We start from the raw sequence: 27538 nt of genomic DNA, 5'->3' as shown, positions 1-27538 counted from the left end.
AACTCTGGGGCTGATTATAAGGGACAATCTGAAAAACGTTTCTAGGCGCACCCTCGTGCTGTTTAGATCTAGAACCCTAGAGAAAGATGGATCAATACATCCAGATCAATATGCATTAAGTGTTGTGTGATGATCTATAATGGCTGAAGTACAAAAGAGCTACATATGATGCTTCCTTCCTACACATCACACCTGTAAACATAAAACATACAAAATACCATGGCACGAGCATGGTTTAGGATTTTCAGATCTTACACACACACACACACTTAGCACTTACCCTATGACAGTGCAGCTCTGCAGCGTTCACTGAATGCCTTTTGTTTTTGATGAACGTGTTGGTAAAAATAGTCACAGAATCTCAATTTACACCCAGGCCTCATCCAGTGCGTACTGTTCTCGAAGAGATCATAAGGATCAGAACGTGTCAAATTTGTACATTTGTAGACAGGACACAGTATATCTGTATTCAGGACAGAACTGAACAGCCTGAAACAGAGAAGCATTATTATCTTCTTTATAAAGAACCTCAACTAAAAAAACCTCTTCAAGGTTGCTAGTCACGTGGCCTGAAATATCTGATAACTTGTGGATTTATTTGTCCATGATACTAAACTATATTCTGACAAAAGATATTGAGTACATGGGAAACACCAGGCAACGTAGTGCCAGACGATATCACTGGCACTGCAGGGCTATGTATCATAATTCTAGATTATAATCATTGCATTTGATTAGAAGGTGCACTGGAGTTGCGTAATTCTGTAAGACATTACACACAATACAAGACATTGAGAGGTTGTTTGTCGTAACTGCTATACCTTACAACAACAACAATCCTTCTGTCATGGTGGAATTAGGACAGAAGCAAAGAATGCAAAAAAGTATAAAAAGACATTGGCCCATACTGTACACTAGGTAGCATAAAACCTTAAATATCCTTCCACAAAATCCAAATAAAATGACAAAAATGAGTGGTTTGAAATAAATGTTTAAAATATCAATATCCTTAGTGTACACTTAACAGGCAGTTTTCTATGGTCCCATCCTTGCTGACAATCAGTTAGCATGATTATGATATAGTCATGAAAACAAAGTATCATGTTTCGTTTTTTGTAAGGTCAAACAGTTATATATAATTTAGAGATGAAAACATTCGTTTGTATTATTAAGCTATTATAAGTAATAAGTATTCTACAATACAGCCATGTCCCACAACGTGTATCCATCTCTGTTACTAAATCCCATTTACCTGGCTAGAGGAAAAAATAAACTATTAAACTATTGTTAAAACAGGAAAAGTCCTCATAATTTCTAACATGGCTAAAAGCAGGAATGCCCAGTCAAATATTTGCCATTTTTTCAAAAAAAAAAAAAAAAAAAATTGTCAGCATTGTTTGTCTTGTACAGTTCAACAACACAACCATGTTAAGAATACGACTACAAAGACTTTGTAAAATATTGAAAAAATTGCTTGTCATTTTCATTAATAATGTAGCTAATCAAGATGCAAGTTATGTGTATACATTGATTTATGCATTTAGCCTAAAACTGCAGAAACAGTTCACAGGCATGCATATACACAGACCAGAGATTTAATAAGATCGCCTCACACCGCAAGTCATGGGGCGGCAGGGCATTAAGTAGAAGCAAGAGCTTCAGTTAATGTCCACATCAAACATTAGAATGGTGGAAATCTTATTTCAGTGACTTTCATCAAAGCATAATTGATGGGCTAGTTTGAATGTATATATTATATATAACTGCTTATGCCTTGTTGTGGCTGATCTCACCTACAACAGCATGTATAGTTTACATAGAATGGACTGGTCTGTGGGCAGAAACCTAAGGTCAGAGGGGAATTTCCAGACTTGTTTGACCTGACAGGCAGGCTATAGTGGCTTTAATAATCAATCTTTAGAAAAGTGTTGTGCTGAAAAGAATGACCAACATGTCAAAATTTGAAGCAGATGAGCTACAAGAGCAGAAGACCACATCCATTCTTTTCAGCCAAGATCCGAGGCTTCAGTGGGCAGCTATTCGCTGAAATTACACAGCTGAACATTGGAAAAAAAGACCAGATGTTTTTTTCCAAATCAACTATTCAGTTTTGGTTGAGGAAGAAAAGAAAAAAACAATCAGGAGAAAAAGTGACACCACACCAAGTATTTGAAGATGTTCATCTAAATAAACACATTAGAATGCAGAACAATGTGGACGGTTTGTGTTTAATTTTATTTATTCCCTCAAAGAATCTTAAGTAAGCTAATATCTCAAACATTTTGGGACAAATATCTTGCCCACCATTAATTAAGCGAGTTTAGGAATTCTTAAGTAACCCAGAAGCGAAATGTTTAGCAATTCCTTTATGCGATCATTCTCTTCTGATGTGATAACATACCAGAAAACCCCAAAGTATTTATTCACAGTTACAGTATAAACATTTAAAATGTTGCACTGCCTTTATCATAATTCGCTGACTTATTTACCACAAAATGTCAGTGTTCTATCCAGAGTATAAAAACTGAGAGAAGCTTAAAATCTCAGATAACTGTATATATTTTGGCAGAAAACCCTTGGAAGAATAAAATCAGAGTTTGAAATTCCAAACAAATTAAAGTCTTGCCATTTTTGCTCAAGCCGAACAGGGTGATATTTAGCAGCAGAGATTTTTCCCCTCCCCATTTTTGGCCACCAATTTGGCCAACAATTTGGCTCTCACAATCATACATGAAATGAATCTAACCATTTGCACAAGTGTATAAAAAAAATAAATAAATAAAAATCATAACTGCTTGTTGTACAGAATAAGGATTTGCTGTAGAGACACAGAGGTAACCAAAATTATAAGTTTATGTATACATATACATACAGTTACATTTCCAAACCAAAGTAGGAACCACCAGAGAAAAATACAAGTAATAATAATAATATTACTCTTTTGGATTTTCAAATAAGTTTCTAGGTTTAAAATGCTGACTTGAGTAGGTCAAAGACGGAGATTTCCCTGGTTTCGGCCTTTTCATATCTGCTATAAATTTCTAGCAAAAAAACAGACATTAGCAGGAGATGCTACTCTACACATCACACTTAGAAAAACAGTTCACTCCCTAGCATGCGTCTCTTCAGGGCATATGCACCTAATCTCATTATGGTAATTTCATTTTTGTCCCCATTTCATTCTATTGCAGTAAATGGCAAGACATGAAAAAACTAGGCGATGCACAACAAAACTGTGAAGAATCTTAAGAAAATGAACTTTTTTTTTTATACTTCCACACTAAACATGGAAACAGTTATCGATTAACTATTGAAGCTATCGATTTCTTAACAGCACATATGGGGGAGGTGCAAACAAAAAACAAAAAGCATTAGCTGTTGTCTAAAACAATAAAGCATTAGCTGTTGTCTAAACACAAGAGATTTCACTGATAACGGAACAGGACAGTAATAAATACATTGAGACTGAGTACTGAGTGAAAAGGTGGTTTTGAGGCAGTATGAAGACCAACTGAAAACTGTTGATGTGAAATTCCTGGCAGCACTTACTACCTCCTCATGCTTGACCTGAGGTTTGCTGGTGTATTCAAGGAGAAAAAGCACCATTAGGACACAACTGATCAGTCCTCCCCAGATACATAACCAGTATTGTGTGTGTGCATGTGTGTGGACGCCCTTTCGCAAAAGATAGATAGATCAATGAAAAACAGAGATCGATATACAGAGGGCTAAACAGATGGAGAGTTTGGAATCACATCACGAGGAAGTGGAAGCTTATTCCCGGTGTCTTATTCCACCTGTGGATTTGGCAGAAAGTCAAACAGCAGAACAGAGGCCCAGTCTCAGGGAAGCACAAGGCGTCAGCACACTGATTTCCGAGTTCATTCTGGAGAAGATGGCTCATCGTCGTCATCGTCGTCGTCGTCATCATCCTCATCATCCTCCTCCTCCTCATTGAAAGAGCTGGGTGTCTGGCCCCGAGATTCGGAGGTGTATGAGGGAGCAGTGCTGCTGTGACTTGAGAGAGAAATTACGCTATTTGAATATGTCATATATTATACAGATTATACATTCTGATCTCTTAAATCATCATAAAATGGACAGAGATATACTTCAGGAAATGATAAATCAATTGTAAAAAAAAAAACAAAAAAAAACAAACATGCCTTCTCACATCCCTGTGTGATAAATGATAAATTTGAAGGTTATGCTACTTTGCTTTATCCAGCTACCAAATTAATTATCATTGCTTGTAATGTGTAAATGAACAATTACACAAATATAACAAGAAGTTAAACATTATGACAAATGTGGATTCTCCCATAATGTACACTAGCTGGTGTAAAACATTATTCTAAAGGAAATACAACCAAAAGAACTATGCTTGACAATTATAATCAATATGTATAGTAGTGTTATTTATGTCTGTACTTTTGAGAGTCACAAATAGCTGGAACCAAATTCCTTGTGTGTGTCAACACACTTGGCCAATAAACCTGATTCTGATTCTGATATGCTGAAAGATGGAATATACCTTGTATAGTTGGGAGTGGTTCTGATCGATTTCTTGGCCATGCCTAGGAATAAAGATAGATAAATAATAGATATATAAATACAGAAACAAGAATATTCATTACTGTATTTATGTCTTTATATAACTGAAAACCAAAAGAACAAACTTGTCATACTCCAAGCACCTGAAGTCTCTGAATAACAGTCTGAAGTCTGAGTGAGAGACTTTGGTGGTGATTTGTACTTAATCCTTCAATTCTTAGGTTAATAAAGTCTGTTGTTAATTTAACTACATGCGTTGTTTTTTGAGTCAGGTCAGCGCAAATCATAGCCCTTTTGGATATTTTATTTGTACTTAAAGCAATCGTGCTATAAATGTAAATTGGTAAATGTGTCAAAAAAAAAATCTAGACACATTAAAGGTGCAGTCAGCAATTTTGGCTTAAAATATACAGTCTTGCATGTCAGCTTTCTATATAGAGCCACATCCTCAGATACACCAGACTAGAGCACATGAAATATGGCAGTGAGAGGAATCATTTCTGAACTCATAGGCTGGCAAATATATTCACATTATTTAAATTTACAGAAATAAGCAAACACTCTTATCCAGATTGACTTATAGAGCTGGAGCTCACCACCAAGCTGAAACACTGTTGGGGTAGATAGATCAATGAAATAAAATACACACAAGAATAAAAAAATGAGCACTATATAAGTGTTTATTCAAGGGCTTGGTGAAGAGGTAGGTCTGAATAAATCGTTTGAAGACAACCATTTTTGGTCATTTCCTGGAAGAGCTAAAGCTCAGAATTGTTAGTCTAAGGAGGAATTTTAATATCGTGCCCTGCTCACACTGTTTACAGTGGGAATCTGCTGACTTCGACTGGGGACATTCTCGGACGGTGGAATCTCCTCAACCCCACCGACATGTCTTCCACTGAGGAAGCGGAGGCAGAGGGCTCAGTTGAGGACTCGTCCATCCCCCAAGCTCAGGTCACTGAGGTGGTTGAGAAGCTCCTCAGTGGCAAGGCACCGGGGGTGGATGAGATCCGCCCTGAGTACTGGATGTCTCATGTCTCAAGTCTCTGGATGTTGTGGGGCTGTCTTGGTTGACACGCGTGGCGGCTGGGGACAGTGCCTCTGGACTGGCAGACTGGGGTGGTGGTCCCTCTGTTTAAGAAAGGGGACCGGAGGGTGTGTTCCAACTACAGGGGGATCACACTCCTCAGCCTCCCCGGAAAAGTCTATGCCAGGGTACTGGAGAGGAGAATTCGGCCGATAGTCGAACCTCGGATTCAGGAGGAACAATGCAGGTTTCGTCCCGGTTGAGGAACGCTGGACCATCTCTATACCATCACCAGGCTGCTGGAGGGTTCATGGGAGTTTGCCCAACTAGTCCACATGTGCTTTGTGGATCTGGAGAAGGCATTCGACTGTGTCCCTCGTGGTGATCTGTGGGGGGTGCTCTGGGAGTATGGGGTCTGCTAAGGGCTGTCCGGTCCCTATATGACCGGAGAAGGAGTTTGGTTCGCATTGCCGGCAGTAAGTCAGACTTGTTCCCGGTACATGTTGGACTCCGGCAGGGCTGCCCTTTGTCACGGACAGGCCCTTTGTATATGGACAGGATTTCTAGGCGCAGTCGGGGGGGACAAGATCCCGGATACAGGCGGCCGAAATGAGTTTCCTCCGCAGGGTGGCTGGGAGCTCCCTTAGAGATAGGATGAGGAGCTCGGTCACTCGGGAGGAGCTCAGAGTAGAGCCGCTGCTCCTCCACATCAAGAGGAGTCAGCTGAGATGGCTCGGGCATCTGTTCTGGATGCCTCCTGGACGCCTCCCTGGGGAGGTGTTCCGGGCATGTCCAACCGGGAGGAGGATTTTTCACACAAACATGACAACATATATATGTATATTGTATATTTATAAATCACACCCTCCAGTGTCACCCATATGAGGATGAGGTTCCCCTTTGAGTCAGGATCCTCTCAAGGTTTCTTCCTTTACCATCTATGGGAGTTTTTCCTCTCCACTGCTGCCTGAGTCACCTCAGACTTGCTCATTGGGAATAAATACATACACATTTAAATATATTTAATATTAATCTTGGATTTTGTATTCTATTAATCTTTATATTATTCTTTATAAGAACCTTTTGTTCTATGTTTATGTTCTGTAAAGCCGCTTTGAGACAATGTCAATTGTAAAAAGTTCTATACAAATAAACTTGAATTGAATTGAACTGAATATACTTCTTGTATTTTAGATGTAGAGCGCAACATACCTGTTACATAACACTCTAGTGATTTGGGCACAAGTGACTTGGCCACAATGAGGTTCTCTGCGGTGCATGTGCCATTCTCCAGCCCCAGAGACATCCCCATACGCTTCAGAATCTCAATGTCATCATGGATCTCGAACATGTTGTCAAAGTTAAAGAGGTATTCACATCTGCAACAAAGAAATGTCGTGAGGTACATAAAAACTATGTGCACAAAAATGACATGGTAGAATAATGCAAGAAACGTAAAGACAACTGTCATAAGAGCTTAGAGGGGTAGAATTCGAAAATAAAAAGATGCTGAAAAGGATATTATTTCTTTGTGAATCTTAGATTTGAAGTTTCAGAGCATATAAAGAGATCTGGATTATAATTCAGTTACATATGGCATGGACAAATAGAGAGAGAGACAGAGAGACATGTACTTGTCACTGGAGATGGAGCAATCGATGACTGTGTGCACGTCTGTATTGAGAATGATAAAAGGCAGCTGAATGACCGAGCCGGGCGGAGGTCGGGATTTTGAAGCCGCTTCATTGGCCTGATTCCTCTTCACCAGGTTCTTAAAGGCTATCTGCTGCTCAAGGGAAAAGACAGAGTGGTCGGTACATTGTGTAGCATATGTGTAACGTACACACAGCCTTCACTGAACGATGTTTAATATGCCAGTGGCACTACAGCCAAACATGAAAATACAGACTGGTCACTTTTCTGTAGAACTAAATATAACCTCAAACTAAAACAGGAATTAATGATTTATTCCTAACACATGTAGTGTGTGGAAGAAGGTTGTGCAGGTGGGTCGTGTTTTACATTTCAGTGTGGGAAAGAGAAGCCACTTGGGCCTCTTCTCTGGTGAAACAATTAATACAATGAGAGTGCTGTAATGTGAAGAATCAATTAGCACAGTGACGTGACCTTTCCCAAATTCCTACGTTATGTCTCTCAGTTAGGTCCATCTTTACACATGGCTATGGGTGCTAATGATAGGTTAATAGAAATATCTTTCATTTCATCCACTGGATCCTATTCCAAGTCTTACTGGGTCTTAATTTAAAAAAATATAATTAAAATCAATAATAGATCATTTATTGGTACTGGAACAAATGATTAAATATATCCTACAAACATTTACTAGCTTAATTAAGAAATAACAGCATCAATGAATATGCCATCTGGAAATGCTCTGGTATCCGCCTGCTTAATATCCTCTAACAGCTAGGCAGCTGGTTAGTAAACAGTTTGTCAGTGGACAGGAATTAGATTTCAGTATCCAAGAATTATCACACTATTCTCAAAATATACAACAACATGAATAATTCTGTTAAAACTATGGCTATGACCACCGCCATCTTCATCACCATCAATTTATTAGCTGTTATAGACACTCTATATTAGCTGTTATAGACACACACATGCGCGTACACACACACACGCGCACAAACACACACACACACACACACACGTGTACACACACACACGTGTACACACACACACGTGTACACACACACGTGTACACACACACACACACGTACACACACACACACACACACGTGTACACACACACACACACACACACGTGTACACACACACACACACACACGTGTACACACACACACACGTGTACACACACACACGTGTACACACACACACGTGTACACACACACACACACGTGTACACACACACACACACGTGTACACACACACACACACGTGTACACACACACACGTGTACACACACACACACGTACACACACACACACACGTACACACACACACGTACACACACACACACACAAACGTGTACACACACACACAAACGTGTACACACACACACACACAAACGTGTACACACACACACACACACAAACGTGTACACACACACACACACACAAACGTGTACACACACACACACACACAAACGTGTACACACACACACACACACACACACATGTACACACACACACACACACACGTGCACACACACACACACACACACGTGCACACACACGCGCACACACACACACACACGTGTACACACACACACACACACACACACACACGTGTACACACACACACACACACACACACACACGTGTACACACACACACACACGTGTACACACACACACACACACACACGTGTACACACACACACACACACACACGTGTACACACACACACACACACACACGTGTACACACACACACACACACACACACACACACACACACGTGTACACACACACACACACACACACACACACACACACACGTGTACACACACACACACACACACACGTGTACACACACACACACACACACACACGTGTACACACACACACACACACACACACACACACACACACGTGTACACACACACACACACGTGTACACAGACACACACACACACACGTGTACACAGACACACACACGTGTACACACACACAAACACACACACACACACACACGTACACACACACATGTACACACACACAAACACACACACACATGTACACACACGTACACACACACATGTACACACACACATGTACACACACACAAACACACACACAAACACACACACACACACGTGTACACACACACGTGTACACACACACGTGTACACACACACGTGTACACACACACGTGTACACACACACACACACACACACACACACGTGTGTACACACTCATACATGTGTGTGTGTACAGGTGAACATGTGTGTGTTTCTGTGTGTGTAGGTGAACATGTACACATGGTCCATGTTAGTACAAACCTGTAGTATTAGCTCCTCTAGCTGGCTTCTTTTCTGTCGAATTCTTTCTAGCCGCTTCTGCTTCTCCAACTGAAATACACAAAGACACATTCACAGAAAACTAAAATGGAACATGTAAATTTCAGTGTTTGAATCTACTCCTTGTGTTTGCTTTGCACAGTTTAACACATGCACAGACATGTGTAGGTCATTGAAAATAAAAAGCTATTCAGACAGGTGAAAGGCAGTGTGTGCTTTAGAGATAGCTGGGCTTTGGAGGACCCTGTGTTTATATATAATAAAAAGCAGGGAGAGTGCCTCAAGCCCTCTTCTCATTGTCATTTTATTTTGCTCTACAGGCTGCCACAAAGACTCCTTTCCCTGTCTCTCATTGCCATCATATCAGACATGACACCATCAGATGCTTTCAGATGGCTCTTTAAACACCCACATACAAACACACAGCAGTGAACACAAATGCTATACTGGTTCAAACTGCATTACCGAAACTGCTTGAAAGCAGAAATCTTGAGTTGATGAATATAACAAAAGCACAAAACACTCATTTTGAATAAATAATCATTTCTCGTTCACAGAATTTAGCAGCATTTAAGTCTACTAATTAACAAATTGTTTAAAAATGTGCTGTTATTTAACAAAGAAATTGGTATAGTGAGGTTTTCTCTAAGGAGATGTTTGTTTAACATTTATGGAAGGAGCTTCCAGTGTCAGCATTATGTAACAGTCACAAACTCTCTCTCTCTCCCCCATAACAGCAACATCGTTGTGAACAGCCTCAGAACATTAAGTGCTCTAATCAACGCTATGTCAGTGTTATTAGATGTAATGAGGGCACAGAGAGAAACTGTTTCATTATTGTCAGCCACAACTTTCCAAAGTCACAGAGGAAGAAGACACGGCACCGTGTAGCAATTTTGCATGTCACACCCACAGGAAGTGGTTCTGCATTGGCATTCATAGCTTTAACTGAAGTTTCTAATGACAAAAGTCTCCCTCAAACCCACCTCCAGGTTGCGACATTCCTGTGCTGAGTTAGTGGGAAGGCCAATCCACCGAATCTCTTTCTTCTCTTTGGAGATTATGTTCATGGCCATCAACACATTCAGTGCATCGTACACACGCCTGCGGATGTTTTTCTGATCGTACGCCTGCTGCTTGTAGAAAAACACACACAGCATTTTATGAAAACGCCTTTTCTGCACTCTTTCTGCATTCTTTTTTCACTTGTTCTCTGTTAAAAAAAAAATAAATAAAATAAATAAATAAATAAATAAATAAATAAAAAAGCTACAGCCTCTCTCACCCCCTCTTAGACCTGAGCTGCTTCCGGCACCTCCAGGTAAGTCTTTTTTAATTACACTTTTAACATTCCAGTAAAGGGATTAAAATCCAGTCCAGTCAACATCAGGAGTCCTGTCAGAACTAATAGCGGAAAGTATTTACACTATATTAAAAAAAAAAAAGAAAGAAAAGAAAAACAAAAATCAAAAACTCAGACTACTCTATGCTGTCTTTATTTTCTACTATTATAACTGGGAATACACTCATGAAGTGGTTCTGAAAATTGGGTCTATAAATTCTGTGTTTATTTCTTTCTTTTTTAAAATGAATTTTGTTAAAGCGATAGAAATTACAACATGCCATTATTATTATATTTACACATACTGTATGTATATAATTATTAGTCTGGTTGTTATTAACCTGTTTGACAGCTAACACAAATTTAATTGGGTTTGATTTAAATTCATAAGTCCGTTCAATATATTAGATGTGCTAGCTATGTATTTATAAAATATTTTTTTTTGGGATAACATCTACAGCAAAGAAAACTATCAGCGTAATAATACATTAACATATATCTGGAGATGAAACAAAGCAAGTCAATGCTAAGGCTACAGTTAATAGTCTATAACCAACTCAAGTTTAATCTAAAAGAATGCATTTAGTTTAATATGCTTGACACATTTTTATTTTGAAATAAAGACGACATTATGTAAGTCCATCAATCTCTGCGCGTTTATTCATTTACAGTATCACACACACCTCCAACCTCCAGATGTCTTGCGAGAAAGGACACTTCCTTGCAGGTCTCACATTTATCCCTGCCAAATAACTGATCTGAGACGCCACTAAGAGTAACACAAGGAGCTCATGGCACAAGCTAGACACAGCTCTGAAGCCGTGTCGAGCTCCGTATGAACGTGACTGATGACAGATCAGCAGCTGCAGGTCTACACTGGTTGGAACTGTTCTGACAAAGTATAGGTTAAATTCTGTGGACCTTTCATAGTTGAGGGTGAAGAGGCCACAAGAAGTAACAAAGAACAGTCTGTCAATCAGAGTTTGCAGCATTGGGCCAGGGGTGAGGTTGGTGTGCGAAAAGGCAGTATTTTAAGAAACAAGGTGCTCAAGACTTCCCATCTAGATAAAAATTGAACAAAAATTCTTTAAGCAATATTCTTTACCAAAAGTGAAGGGCTTAACAGAAAGCTGCTCGTTTCCACACTGAACAAAACAACCAATTTACTGATCTTTTACACAAGCGCTCCATTTATTATGATTGTGTGTGGGTTAATTTTTATTCTAATCATTAGGAGTCTTAGTGGCATCTATATGGCTCTGAAAACAGACAGGCTGTTAGCTCTGTAAATGGTGAACAAACGCCCTGCAATTATAATTGACCTTGAAAGCTTTTTGAGGCTTTTTAAAGCCTGGAACAAGCAGCAGACAAATCAGAGGAAGAAAACCAGTCAATTTGTCTATGTGAGGAATTGAACATTATTAGAATTTGCCTGGATTGTTTTTAAAAGCTTTTCTTGCTTCATGTTGATTTAAGACAGAAAATTATACAGGCATAAGATTTTCACATATATCAGGTTACTGCCCGGTCTCTGCATGCATGGTACTTACACAATCTGTAGATGCGAGGTTGCTGGCGTGAGTGAACTCTGCCACTAGTTCATCAGCCACCTCGTTGTAGGATGTAGTGCCTTTCATCTGCACCTTCTCACACACCTTCATGGAGAAATGCCTGAGCCCCTTTCCTTTCTTATCAACTTTCTTCATTCTCTTACTGCAGACAGATGCAGACAGACACAGAAAAAGCAAAAAAAAACCCACAATATTAAAGGAGCAGTTTGTAAATATTAGTTGGGGTGTAATTAGAAACCCAAAAGAAATAAACAGCACAGTTTTCCTAAGGGATCTTGGAAATTAAGTGACTAATGCAGCTATCACATCAATCTGTGATAGAATGATGACTGAGCTGATCACTAAATCCCTGGCTACTTTCAGGAAAATTCACACACAGTGCCTACTGAATACAAGCTGCTTTTTTTTTGTTAGACCCCAGAACACTACTCCTGACCCAACGCATTCTCCTACCGCAGATCCGTGCTATCGCACATCCTGTAGCCAATGCCAACAAATGGCAGAGAGGCACAGTGAGTGGGAGGAAGCTGAAGGATATTGTGCTCACAAGTGGATACTCATAAATTACATAATCATTCAAGAGGACCTGGAAGTGATGTGCAAAAAAAGCCTTTCTGCAAGTGTTGGAGAGGAACATGAAACATCCTTCAACATCTGAGCAGGGTCTCCCCTTCCACTGCCATTAGAGGACTGCTATACTAAGACTTGGACCATGCCACAGGAGACGTTTGGGGCTTCGTTGTCTATCCTTTTTGGAACAATTTCCACCAGTGCTTGCTGTCATTGCGAGATAACTAGATAATCTCCCTGGATAATCAACTAGAGCTGAAAATAATCAGTAGCTCACACAGAGGATAACTGGTTTATGTGTCCTGACTATAAACTGTATTCATCATTGATGGATAAAAGTACATCTTAATAGTCCAACTGTGCCTTGAGATTCATTCCCAAATCCTACATATTAACCACAGTCCAAACAGATGCTCTCTGCTATCTAACGCATCATAAATCTGAAAAATTCTGCTAGCTAATCTAGTGAACGCCATCATGCAGGCAATATAACAGTAACATATTTTCCATGCCAAATAGCTAGTCATAAGCTAAGGCTTAAGGAAATATATACTTTGGTGTAAAGCCTGTGGAAAACATTGATAGAGTATCAGCACTGTAATACTGTACGTGTTAGAAGAAATAGGATTTTGTAGCTTCGCAACAAGCCGTTAAATTTTCCTTATGAAAAGTTTCAATGAATGTAGTTTTGCTTTTACAAAAAGTGTTTCGTTCTACTTCTCTGTTTGAATCCTGTATTCTACAACACACATCTCATGTCTGCAGCAATGAACTTCCCAAATTCTGTAGCAATTTATGATGCCTTGTGTTTTCTTCTTCGTTCTACCAACTAACACGGTATGACACAGTCACGAGGATGTATTTGTGGTATTAGGTATTTTTATTTGGTGGATTTGGGACAGTGTACCGTTTTGTTCACCAACCGTTTGCCATCAGTATTGTAGAGTTCAGAGAGAATTTTCTAGTTCCTGCTTCCTGATATCTGTAGCCATAATTGTTTTCACAAGCTAATACAACAGTATGCTATGATTAGGAGCAGTAATATAATGTAGGCAGTACTTTAATACACAACTCATTTTTTATCATGTGATATATTGAAATGTATTGATAGATACACAAATATTTTATTGAGAAAAATACATTGGCTTCATGGATTGCACATGGATTAGCCCAGTTTTTGTTATTTAATAGTATAAACATGCATTTGTAACTAACACAAATGAATTTAGGTATAAAACATTGAATGGGTCCATTTACAAGTCTGCTTCATGAATAAAAGCGAGAGGGAATACATTCACATTCATCTGATTTCTCTCTGAATTTCTCTCATTTAGAGGAAGCGTATAAATAAAATACAGCTTTCAAGTGAGCGCTGCAGTGAGCGGTGAATTATATAACTCCTGTTGAGCATGCTCGGTGTGGCAGTGGGGGTTGGGGTGCTTCACACAAGCAGCTCAGAGTCTCGATTGTCAGCAAAGATTAGTTCCAGACGCCGGACTCACAATACTGGCAGTAATGAGAAGATGTATATGGATGGCTTGTAGTAGTGCAAGAGAAGGACATTTGAAGTGTGACAAGTGAGACACGAGTTCTGTCTCTCTCTCTCTCACACACACACACACACACACACACACACACACGTGTGAGAGTGTGTGAAAATGTATGCTACTCTGAAAACCACATTTCTCCGTAGCAACAGTAGTGAGGCTCTCTCTCCTCCTGTGATGAACCGAAGAAGTGCCATCTCAGAGAAGGGGGAGGGGATGAGAGAGAGAACGGAGTGAGAGGCAACTGACCTTCTACAAGAAGACACATCTGCTTATGTACGGCTAATGGGTGGAGACAAGGGAGTGAGGAGGAGCAGGGCATGTGTGCGTGTTTGAATACAACAATAACTGAAATCTTTCATATTTGACATTACATTGTATAACTAAGTCTGAGTGAGTGTGTCTGTTAACATAATGCAGTGCATCCTGAAACTATATGTGCCTGTGTGATTGTGCACACACAGACACACAAAACACACAGACACACAAACACACAGACACACACACAGCTCACTTTAACCATGCACTGAATAATTTACCGAGTATTCAGGCCACCATTAGAGCTGTAAAAATGAACCTCACGATACTCGCGATGTTCAAATACTTTGCACATTCTCCTATTATTTACATATTCAAAACAATAAATTCAGTCTTGTCGAGATGCACATTTGTTAAACAATCTGAGCAAACGAGAATGTCTGTATGCTTGCATGGCAGAGAATAAATTCCATTGTATTGAGCAAAGTGAACAGAAAGCTGTGATTTTTTTCCTATATATTAACTACACAGAAATATATGAACAAGGAGAGCATATTAATAGGCTTTCCCTCCCAATTTAAACATGAATGCAGAGCTACTACTCGCAAAGCATGTCATGCTTCTACCACCAGCACCAACCACTCCTGTCTTCTTTCTAAATCAATACACAGCTCTGCAGCACCTCAGCAGGGTGCATGCTAATCAGGAAATGCAGCTATCCAACTACACAGCCAGGAACCTTGCTTTAGATAAAACCTTACAGTAATACAAAAGTGTTGCCTCTGTCATGCCACCAGCCATTTTCTTCATCTGAATCAGTATATTCAGTATCAGAGAAAAATTGCTCATGCAAAGTGGCAGGATGTAAAGCAAGTCATAGCAAGTGTTTGTGTGTGTGTGTGTGTGTGTGTGTGTGTGTGTGTGTGTGTGTGTGTGTGTGTGTGTGTGTAGTCTACAATGAGAACCAGTGAATATGCAGCTTCACTCCTCAGCCATCCGGCTCAGCATCTACTCAGCAATCATCATATACAGAGACTAGTTCAGACTGATACGAGTGTTTAGTGAGAAAAGAGCTTACATACCTTGATGAGGAGTCACTGGAGCACAGTCCATCCCTGTGTCACACACATACACAGCTATTAAACACGATATACGACCCATTCGGCTACTTGTGAATAATCATTACAGACAATTCTTTATGGTATACCGGTATGCTGTACAAACATCTGACTACTAGAAATAAAGTGCCACGTATCAAAGAGTAATAATAATAACAACCCATTTATACCATTGTACATATATTTAAAATACAATATTAAACAAATTATTGTAAAAAGAAAATAATACAATAATGATCAACAATACATTCAAATAAAAAAAAGAAAGAATTTTGAACAGGACATGATTTGATAACGTAAACTAAATAAAATTAGAGTAACATACTCTAATCATCCTGCTTTTCCTGGTAATAATGCATTCAAGATGGAGCTGATTTAATGAGATGGGGCAGAGGCAACAATTTCTCTACGTACGTGCAACTGAAGCATGTAGTAGAAATCTCTAAAGTTAAGGAGATTTAGCATAATTCATATTAATGGTTATGCTTCATAAATCAGTCATTGTGTTTACTGTAGCAATTACAGATGTAGAGGCACAGGGAGTCTAAAATGTATCCCAGGGGACACCTTGAATAGGGCGCCAAGCAATCAAAGGGCACAGACACACACAGACACACACAGACACACACACAAGGAATCGAACCCCCAACCCTGAAGGCAAATATGCTAACCACTAAGCCACTGTGTTCCCATCATCATCATCGAATATATTAAATAATTGAGAGGTCACTTATATAGGAATCACATGTTCAGTTATTGGCTGTGAAACAATTATTAATACTGGAAAAATCTTGACCAAATTAAATAAAATATATATCCATGAAGCATTCTTAAAGATATAAAAATAAAAGCTCCATAAATAGTTTGTACAGGCAACAATGTACAGGTTAAGCATTAATATAAACATATATTCAAAGGCAAATGTTTTAAAAAGCCCCAAATCTATTTTTTGAACAGCGTGATTTCCTTTTAAACGCTTAATACATTTAATATGAATCCATATTAAAACAAACAAACAAAAAAAAACATTAGTGAAACTTAAGAGATGGCACATGGCCTCTCTCCGTCCCTTAAAGAGGGTTTCATAAGCGAGGCTATGCTTATAGGCTGCTCTCTTTACCTCAAACCATATGATACGAAAAAAACAGTCATTTCAAATCGGAGACTAAGATGGGAAGTGCAAAATAGGCACCATGTTCTTCTAGTTCCCACACATTTTAATAGAGATTAGTGTAGCTTTACAGAGAGGACCTTAATTATATCTGATGAACCATCACTCACCTGTCTGAGTAATAAGAGTCTATAAAGTCATGTGTTCGTTTCTTGTTCCTATAAGAGAGAAATCGAGGGGCCGTGTGAGAAACTATAAGACATTCAGGATCAATAAGAAATCGAAAATGGCATTATAAACCACTGTCTTGTATTTTAGTGTTTTAGTGTAATGTTCCAAAGTAATGCCATAATATGCTACTAACAGTAGGTCTGATCTCATGAGCCCTCGTCTCAGACACTTCGTTTAATAATCCCACTCTCATCTCTATAGCGTTTCATACATCTGGGAATTCATGAGCATGCCAAGTTGATGTGTTTATGTGGGGGAGAGAGTGCACGCACCCTGGGGTCCATTCGTTGCCCTCTGGAGGGCATGTTTGTGTAACCATGGCAGCAGGTGTAGTGTGTGGCGTGAAAGGGCTGCCGATCAGGATACTTCCTGGGTGAGTCACCCTCTGAGGGGTGCTTATAATCTGCAGAAAAAGAGTAAAAAAAGAGACGGAGAGGAAGAGGATAAGAATAACCTGAACCAAAAATAGAAACCTGAGTGTTTCAATCTATATACACCATAAGAGGACAATATGGATACACAACCTAGAAATATGATCAATTCTTACGTGTCAGATCTTTCTTGAGAGGTTGCTGATAAATGCACTTTTATATACTGTACGTATTATAATGTTGTTGTTTTTTAAATCAGCACTGAAAAATATTTTGGATTAAAAAATAGTCTCCATAATAAACATGAAATGATGTGGTTTTCCCAGATAGAAGCCAATAAAAGTGATTATAATGTTAATAATAATAATTAATTAAGTATAACATTTATCCCCAAATTAATTTAAGGTGCTTTTGCAGTATTATTTCACGAAAGCTTTTGAAGCATTTTAGAATGTATTATTTTGTTCAGCAAATGAGTGTCCTTCCAAATAAATATGCGAATTTATATAATCGCATCTTTATATATACCCACATGTACAGATTGTCACTTCTAACACACATGCTCTAATATATCGAGTCCACATTCATGGATTTATGATCAATCCTGCAGGGACGGCAGCCTACCAAGGACGCATTTCACGAATCGTCGGTCACATTCATGCTGCATGTGTCCTTCCCTGCCTTCCCTCTGTCCTTCCTTGCCATTCCTGCTATCCTCACCACTCACTGACCCTTCATCTCTTTGCCTAGCATACAGTTCAGAGGGCCATGCTATTGGCAACCGTGCTCTGTGTTGTGTGGGCATGTAAATGTGAAGTCATGCATATTATCACTAACTGACTAACAAGCTCATAAATGGATCAAAACACATAGATCTGTTCTCTACTAACTAAGCTTAAACAAGCTTTATGATGCTCCTCCAACCTGTTTTTCAAAAATCCCCTTCCTGCCCTCCTCCATGGCACATTGTTCTATACACCTGCTTATCCAAGTTCTCTCATTTTACTCTTTAAGCATGCTCCTCCTCCTCACTCTTCCTCACAATGTCCTCACTGAACCCTCTGCTGCCTGTTCCCCCTGTTCTCCACTTCCATCCTGCATATATACATAATTCAGTGCCTCAACACAACACTGCACACAAGCACACAGCTGGCCGACAGATCTCTATGCGTCAATGCCCCCTGCTGGCCACTGAGTGTTCTGCAATCACTGGGATTAAAACCGTAACTAAACAATCGAATCCACAATTATTGGCACCCATCAAATCAGGCACAAAATTTACTGACAGTCATAAATATTTGCATATAAAATGCCACTAATGCTGTGATGGGGCGTAGTACAGTGTTATTTCCGCTCCTGCAAGGCTACCCAAGGAGCGTTATCCATTGCAAAATTTATACACAGGGCATCAGGTGCTTTTTGTCCTTGCCCCTGCATGCAGCCTTTTTAATAACCTGCATAAAGTGCAAGCCTAAATTGTACTTCGTACATTAATTTTTTAGTGTTATTTGCCAGTTCCTACCCATTAGCTTACTCTCCCCATTCACAGAAAAGTTACCACCCTGGGAGGGAAACGGATAGAAATGTCTATTTTCTATGGCATCTTTTTGAGAACTTTAAATAAGAAATCAAAAGTCCACAGTATGACTTAAACAAAAATGAATACATCAACATAAAAACACATGATCTGTCAAAAGACCAGGTCTGTGGGAGACGTGTTCCTTCTGTACACAAAGGAGTCACGGTCTCAAATCTAGGTCTTTTAATAATATTTAACTGATAACAAATTGGTACTCAAGCCTCATTGCTGCATACAGGACAAACCTTAAGACCAACAAAAGCCTCACCAGCCTATGGCGTGAGGTCAAATACGGTGACCCACTGAAAGGAACATATTTACATATTGTTATAGTGGTTACAATTTTGTATTGTTGCTGATGTGGGGAAAGAAGTTGGCTGCTGCAGAACCAAGGACATGCCAGTTATCTCAAAGCATCCGCATGAACAAAACAGTTTTCCAGCAGATGACTCACCATCGGGGCTCCGACATTAGAGTTCACTGCTCCTAAAGTGATCTTGGTGACAGGGCTATAGTTGGGTGATGCTACAAGAGAAATGTTACCTGCAAACAGAAAATGACAACAACCACAAATAAAGGTCATGTTGATGTCTATAACCAAAGCAGAATGAACACCACAGTAGAGTTCTGGCTATGATGAATATTAAAAGAAGTATTAGATTTAAATACATGGCTGCAATATGATTTTTCAACACATATTTTAAAAAAAACAAAAACGAGTTCCATTAATCTGAAATCCTGATGCTCGGTGACTGACGGCTCAGCCAGAGCTCAGAAGAGTTTAGAGGGAAACTGCATTTGAGCTATACAATCAACAGAAACCCATTTTGCAAATGACATTTAAAAAAAACACAAACATGTCCTAACATGCATCTAAAAGAGCATATTTGACTGGTGTGGGAGGCACAATAACAGTGAAAAGGCTCGCTGTGGCTCAATAGGATACACACGCAACCAGTGGATGTGACGTGTCTAAAGTGCAAAAAGAGTTCATTTTTCTCAGGGGCTCTGTGTCTGAATGGGAATGCAAATACCCTCAAGACTGTTGAATATGAATGCAAGGCAATGCAAATAGGCCTTGAAGCATGCAAGAGAGAAAATACTGTACATTCGTCATCAGATACCATACACATCCACAGACTACACAACAAACCTCATACGACAATGCAGACAGACAATAATAAATGAAAATTACTAGGGTTCAGACTGGGCTGGGAAATGAGACAATAATATCAACCTCATGATACACTGACACACCACACTACCATATTTTTGTGTAGATACTGTAGACTTCCTGTCAGATTAAACTCGTCTGGCCACTCTTTGTGGGATCTCAATGCTTCTCAATGGATGTTTTTTTTTTGTACGCAACTCTGTGTAAACTCTAGAGGCCATTGTGTGTGAAGATTAAAGGAAGTTAGAACAGTTTCTGAAATACTTAAACCAGCCTGGTACTTCCAAGTCTTTAACAGAAATCGCCTCGATTACTAATACTGTACTTGCTTCACTTAATCATATCACATCATCAGGTCGTGTGACGATCACTCCACACTAGTGCTGTACATGGATACGTAAATGCAAACATAGACATCTATAATGGCCTGGATTTCAACTCGGGTTGCCAGGTGCTGCCTACAGGTGCACGTGGGGAAATAGAGCTATTTCTCGAAAATGGCCATTTTCTGCTATAATAACATTCATCTGTCATCACTGAACTTCAATATAAATGGCAAATATAGCACATAATACACTGCATGCTGCCGCTGTTTGTCATTGTGTAGCTGCATTTATACAGAGCAGTGGTGACTCTATGGTTAAAGCGCTAGGCTACTGATGGAAAGATCAGAAATCCCGACTCTGCCAAGCTGCCAGTGGGCTGTTGAGCAATGCCTTTAAGCATCATCTGCTCAGTTTGACTGTAGCTGCTCCGGATAAAAGAGACTAACAAAAAGCCAAATGAATGAATGCACTTGTACCTGAAGCCATAGTAAAATCTCTGGATGGATCTCAAGCACTTGCCTCATATCACCCAACAGTTAATAAGCATGAACACATGATGAACACTGTGCTTAAAGTTTGTACATGAAATGGTCTCATAGTCTAAGATCACATAGTCTCATAGTCAAAAATCTAAGATCAGATTAAAGTTACTTTCCTATAGCTCCATGTCCTGAAATGCTTTATTGTCGTATACCACGGCAGGTTCTCAGGGCTAACAATTATTTATTTACTGTTTACACTTATATTTAAGGCTATGAAAGGTTTGAAAAAAACACATTAGCTCCTGTTATTACTTTAGAATTATAGCAACTTTACACATTTCTTTCGTCTTCAGTCTGCATGTTTCAATCTCAAAATTAACACTACAAAAAAGCGTCTCGTTGCGTTATACTGAGAACGATAAATCTCTCCGTCTCATAAAAAATGTAAAACTTTGTAACCTCGCATCTGACTGTTCACGCTGGATTCTGTTCACGGCAAAAAATGCTAAATAAACATCTCACAGAGATGATAGCAATACCAGCTGAATGTTTTATTAAAAATATAGATTATATTAGAAGTATTAGATATTAGAAACACTACTACTTACAAGTGGAACTTCTGTTATAGTTGCTATAGTAAATGAATCTTAAACACTTTCTCATCAAGTCAGCGTTAAAAACTCAGGTGCGCTTTTATACAATATATACTGTAATGCACAATATATTCAATGAAGCTTAGACCTATTTATGCTTTAACTTTACGTTCTGCATAAGTTTACCACATGCTATCAGATCATAAATATTAGCACCTTTTACAGACTAGATTATATGATGGAGCAAAGGAACGTTTTGTTTTTGTGAAACTCCTAATGCAGCGAACTGTATGTGTGACATAGGGCATTTACACAGACTGTATTTGTAGAAAATGTGCAGATGTGTTCACAGGAGTTGCTTTGAAGTTTAGTAGCATGTTTCTGTAGTTTTTTTTATTTTACCACAGCACCTGTAAATTCTCAGATCTGATTATCTTTCTAAAACACTACGGTTAACTGTAAAAGGAATATACAGCATATAATACTCATCCTTTTCCTATAATAGCAAGCTCTGGCATGTTTTATTCTTTACTTAGAGCATGTTTTGCCATTTATCTTTATTGATGGATTCAGGTCACCTTTCCTGTCAATATGAATCAGTACACATCAGGAGCGTCACAGCTACGTTAACGTTTCAATCTACAAATCTAATTATTTCTTCCTTTATTGCATTTTAACTGTGTGACAGCAAATTTCATTATGCATTGGAATTTAATTATTAGCAGATTGGGAATTCGTTATCATGCAATCGGTAGAACTTTAGTTTGAGTTGAACTTCACAAGGATAAATGACTTATTATGTAGCTGAATAAAATACTTGCTGTGTGTGATAAAGAAGACAAAGCTGCGACATGAGTGCCAGGGTTGTGAGTGCACAGCTGGGACGGATGGTAGCACACACAGACACACACACACACACAAAAGCCAGGGTCTCAGCAGAGGAATGTATCAGAGCCGAGGCTCTATAGAGTAACAATGAGCAGTGCTTCATTAGAATACAGCTGAGCTTCGGCCCCAGCAGAGACACACGTGCGCACACATACGCTCACTCTCACACAAAGCCTAAATTATACATCTACACATTTAAATAACAACAAAGAAATCCTACAGTTTTAACAGTGATTTCTCAAAATGATAAAACAAGTAAAGATGAAGCAGGAAACACAAACAACTATAACAGCAACGTTGTGAACCTAGAGATCTCAGATATTTAGTGCACAAGCATGCAAATGACTTCATACACAACTTTAACTCTCTCTTATAAACACTGAACATAGCGCTACCCCGAAAGTGTTTGTCTGGATGCAGTGATTTGCCTGCACATGACTGACTAAGTTACCTGCTTGTTTTTGATGAGGAACGAGCAGAACGTCCATATCCGCCAGCTTTCTCTCTTTCTCTCTGTCTGCTTGTCTTTCATAAGTCCACTACTCAAGATTCGTTCTTAGTCCTACACACACACACACACATATACACATACACACACACACACAGGACAGACCACTCCTCCCCTCCCCCGAACTTTTAGCTACAGAGGAACTACAGAGAAGAGGTCGGCCACTGGATAGAAATCTGCTCAAACATCATATTGAATGTAAGCTGTTATTACGGAGATATTATTCATTTCTGAACTGTAAAATCCATACACTGGACTGAACACGGTTCGTTTAGATTTGCCATGATGTTTAAATGATCTACAGTTCTGCCAAAATTTACACTTACATCTTACTACAATACAAATATGTGTAATATACTGTAAGCAGGTTTCAGAACAACAGTGACTGGGTTCGTCCAGCTACAACGGCCAGCTCTATTAAAATAACAGCTTCACAGCCACAGTCTCTGTTAACAGGTTACGCATACTTAATTAGGTGTGGCGAGAGAGAGGGAAAGCCTGCACGACTCATTACTCAGGACTGGTGATTTAAAGCATTCAGCATTAATCAACACTGCAGTTCATTTCATCTCTGGTTTAAACCTCTTTTAGATTGTTTTGGTTATTTTGGAAGGATGAAATTAAATAAAACGGAACACTAAGTTTCCTCTCATCACACATGCATGTAGTAAACATTTGTAAAGTCTATTAGCCTCAGAAATGGACAACAGAGGAGTGAGGGGAGTAAAGGGAAAGGAGAGACATGGACACATCTGACTGGTTCCACCAACACAACCTCTCCACACATCCAATCACTAATCAAATGTATTTGTTACTTTTGCACACACACGCTCTCCAACTCCTGCACACACACTCGCACACTCTTAGATGCAAACACAGCTCTCCCTTCACAGGAACCCAGTGCTCAGTCTACTCAGACATACACAAGCACACACAAAGTCAGGCACACACAAAGAGAGACACACTGACACAATCACAAACACACACAGCGTTATCTGATATCTAAGCATGTGTATGCGATGCAGCAGCACAGAAGAAAACAAGCCCAATACAAGCAACTGAAAGTGTTTCACATTCAAGTGCACATCAAGTGAAATTATGACTTTAAAACTAAATACTCAGCCACACCATTTGTGTCTGTCCGGAGCACAAAGAGCTGATTCTCTGTCATCGTCTCTAAACTCACTTCATGCCTGGACATGTGGATTTGCTTAGCTTATAGTCACAGTCACTGAAGTGTTAACATAACAGAACCACACACTAAAGAGTGCAGAGATCTTATAGAAAATGTTAGTGTCCGTTTTCCTTTCGAAAACTATTCATGTTTCATTTGGTTTATTCTGGCTGTTTGATATAGGATGACTATAGACAATTATACACAGTACAGTTGTGTATTTGGTTTTTTTTTAAGATAAATGCAAGCTGTTGATATTTCTTCTTGCAAAGTGTAGCTTGAAGCCCAGATCAGATTAGAAATGGTATACTAGCATTACATTCATTATGTAATATGCTATACCAGGTTTGTTTTTTTATTTATTATCCACAAAATAGAAGTTACCACACACACACACACACACACACACACACACACACACACACACACCCCCCAACTGCTCAAATATTTCAGATTCAATTTGTTAGCATGTTTGCAAACTAGTATTAGATTAGATATTGAGTGTGTTGATATTTGTTCCTATATGCATCAAACGTATGATTTGGGTAGAACTGTAACTTCGACAGAGGGAAATCTGTCCATTCACTTAAGTATTTTCTGTGAAAAACCTTTTCATGAACTACACAAACCCACACAACACCAAGTCACTTCACACACAAGATAACTGCAGAGTTAAGTAATAATCAGAAGAATCAGTAGAAAAAAATTGATGTGATTTGATTTGACAGAATTAATATCTAAGTTTGTCCAACCCCATATATAGAGCATTTGCTCTTGTGTACTGCTGCGTGTTGCATCATGGTCCTGGAGAAACAACATTTTGTTCCAATACACACAACCGATATAAAAATGGCAAGAAAACCCCACTTGACACGACATGACCCTCTTTAAAGACGTTACATTAACGCCTGACCTGTTTATATTAACATAACTTTAGCAGAAACTAACTTGGATCAGCAAAGAAAGTAAACACTTTTACAGCTTATTTGATGTACACAAGGATGTTTCTCATAAATCCTGTGCATGGATTGAGTATCACGTGTATTCACAGTGTGAGTTACTGAGACATCGCTGAGGACCTCATGATATCGGAGATGAGCACTGCTACGCTGGCTAATCTGTAAATGTCACCTAGAACAACCAGAGGCTCCTCAAATATTACTCAATTATTAAATAACATCGTCGACGGATGTCAGCACTGTGGAAAATATTACGCAAATTGTACTACCCACTTCTCTAGAAGCCTTGATGAAATAAACAAAAGAGTGAAAGAGTTTCAGGGTATTTGTCATCAGAATCTTATCGTTTCCATATAATATGAAACAAAGAGAAAAATCAAGCTATAAAGACAACACACTGGTTGAGCAGATGCATGTCCATGGTTTAGGGAAAATAATGATCGTGTTGGAAAAAGAAAAGCTGAGGCTGGATCTGACTCAGAGTTATCTGACCTGTAATGAGGTAAAGGAGGAATGATCTTACCTTTTGTTAAGTTCTGGTTACTCAGAAATGCCTTTAAATCACCACACAGAGATGCAGTGCCAACCTTAAAGAAGACGACATTGGAAGTGAAACTGATTAGTAGGTTAATAATTCTAGGTAATATACAGAATGTTGAGTAAAGGAAGCCGCACCTATAAACATTATAAGCCGATGCCTAGAACATATTTTGACACCCCGGCTTTTAGAAAAGCATGCATATATTTGACAACATGCTTTTATTTCATTTATTTTAATCGTGACTAGCTGGTTTAACAAGAACACAGTCAGTCTCTAACTAAAACTAAGCCTTAATAATTTCTAGCTAAGCGTGATTTCCTTACAGAGTGAAAATAATAATAATAATAATAAAAATAAACTTTATTTTTATATAGCACCTTTAAAGTAGCTTCTGAAGGCGCTTTACATAAAAAGTGAAGGCCACCCGATGGTCAAGTTGTTGGATAGCTGTACGCTGGAATCAAAAGGACTGAACATTATCAGTTCTATCTCTAATCAGATATCGGTGGTCAGAATTATACTCCTGCGCCACAGCTGGATTAAAAACCTTCAAGTCTGCTTATCCACAACAGTGAAAAAACTAACAGTTTTTTACTTGTGACTTAACAACTCTGCTTGAGGTTAAAACAACGCTACTTCAGACAGTTAAATGCAAAACAGAAATAATGTTTCAGTTCAACAAACCTGAAGTTTTCAGCACTATCTATTGTATTAAAATGTAGATTTTTGTCCACACGAAACATAAATTAGATTTAAACAGCAGTCTTATCTTTAGGTCACAAGGTAAGGAAGTTTGTGCTTTCTCTGGCTACAAAATACGATAATTGATGAATTGTGAAAAGTGTTTCAATCGGGCCAGTGTTTCGTTGACCATACACATTGAGCATACATATTGCAAACGCACTTAAATAGGAAGAGCTTCATGTCAGTACACTCTTATGTCCTTATGCGTAGCACCTTTTGTGCTAAACACAAATCTTCTGTCTACTATTTATTTTTCGGAGAGTAGAAAAATGTCTGTTTCGTAATGAAAACTACACAATTCATAAGAAAATATATGCAAGTGTATTTAACTGTAAAGGCAAAAAAAAAAAAAAAAAAAAAAAAAAAGGCATAAAAGCCTCTCTACCGTAGCTGCACACTTGTTTTGGAAAGACAACGATAACAGAGGAAGTCAGATGCATGGTGTGGTATATTTTTCACCCCACTGTGGCGTGAAGTGAGGCAGGACGATGACACTGTGGTCATGTGAAGTGCAAGATAGTCTGTAGCCTGACGTGCCCTGATCTGTGTATGTTTGCTAACACTTTGTAGTTGCGGAATAATGACATAATGCTTACTTGTTTGGTAACGTTAGCAACAGTATTTCGAATAGTTTGTGAAAAAAATCTTTTACCTTCCAGGAGAAAAGAAATTCTGTCCTGTTAGGCTAATATACAGTAAGACAACTAGCAAACTTGCGATCACCTCAATGAAATTAATAAACATTTAAAAGGAATAAACTTTTATTAAGTTTATGTAGTGTAATAATTGTGCTCATTAGAGGATCCTGTGATCCTCCTAGGTTCCTGTGATGAAAACTGCTGTGCATTAGAGATACAGTCATTGC

The 27538-nt window shown here is 38.9% G+C and overlaps 1 protein-coding gene across 3 annotated transcripts in view; it reads right to left on the bottom strand.

Moving 5' to 3' along the window:
* Nucleotides 1-2216: 2216 nt before the first annotated feature.
* The window catches only part of tfdp2 (transcription factor Dp-2), a 35977-nt gene continuing 10655 nt past the window's right edge, over nucleotides 2217-27538 (bottom strand). The window contains exons 3-14 of one of the 3 annotated variants that reach the window (XM_060888157.1): nucleotides 25912-25975; nucleotides 19739-19827; nucleotides 17607-17737; nucleotides 17274-17321; nucleotides 15957-15989; nucleotides 12479-12641; nucleotides 10573-10722; nucleotides 9569-9637; nucleotides 7216-7367; nucleotides 6794-6960; nucleotides 4535-4577; nucleotides 2217-4017 (exon numbers count right to left, since the gene is read on the bottom strand). In XM_060888157.1, coding sequence (XP_060744140.1) covers nucleotides 3882-4017; nucleotides 4535-4577; nucleotides 6794-6960; nucleotides 7216-7367; nucleotides 9569-9637; nucleotides 10573-10722; nucleotides 12479-12641; nucleotides 15957-15989; nucleotides 17274-17321; nucleotides 17607-17737; nucleotides 19739-19827; nucleotides 25912-25975 — 1245 coding nt within the window. In that variant the 3' untranslated portion in view covers nucleotides 2217-3881. Of the gene's footprint in view, nucleotides 4018-4534; nucleotides 4578-6793; nucleotides 6961-7215; nucleotides 7368-9568; nucleotides 9638-10572; nucleotides 10723-12478; nucleotides 12642-15956; nucleotides 15990-17273; nucleotides 17322-17606; nucleotides 17738-19738; nucleotides 19828-23198; nucleotides 24177-25911; nucleotides 25976-27538 lie in introns of those variants that run through there. The other 2 variants (XM_060888158.1, XM_060888159.1) reach the window with 2 other exon arrangements.

The sequence above is a fragment of the Tachysurus vachellii genome, chromosome 15 (genome assembly GCF_030014155.1).
Source record: "Tachysurus vachellii isolate PV-2020 chromosome 15, HZAU_Pvac_v1, whole genome shotgun sequence".
Classification (NCBI taxonomy): Eukaryota; Metazoa; Chordata; class Actinopteri; order Siluriformes; family Bagridae; genus Tachysurus; species Tachysurus vachellii.
The sequence above is the reverse complement of the archived record's forward strand: the minus strand, read 5'-3'. Positions and strand labels throughout refer to the sequence as shown.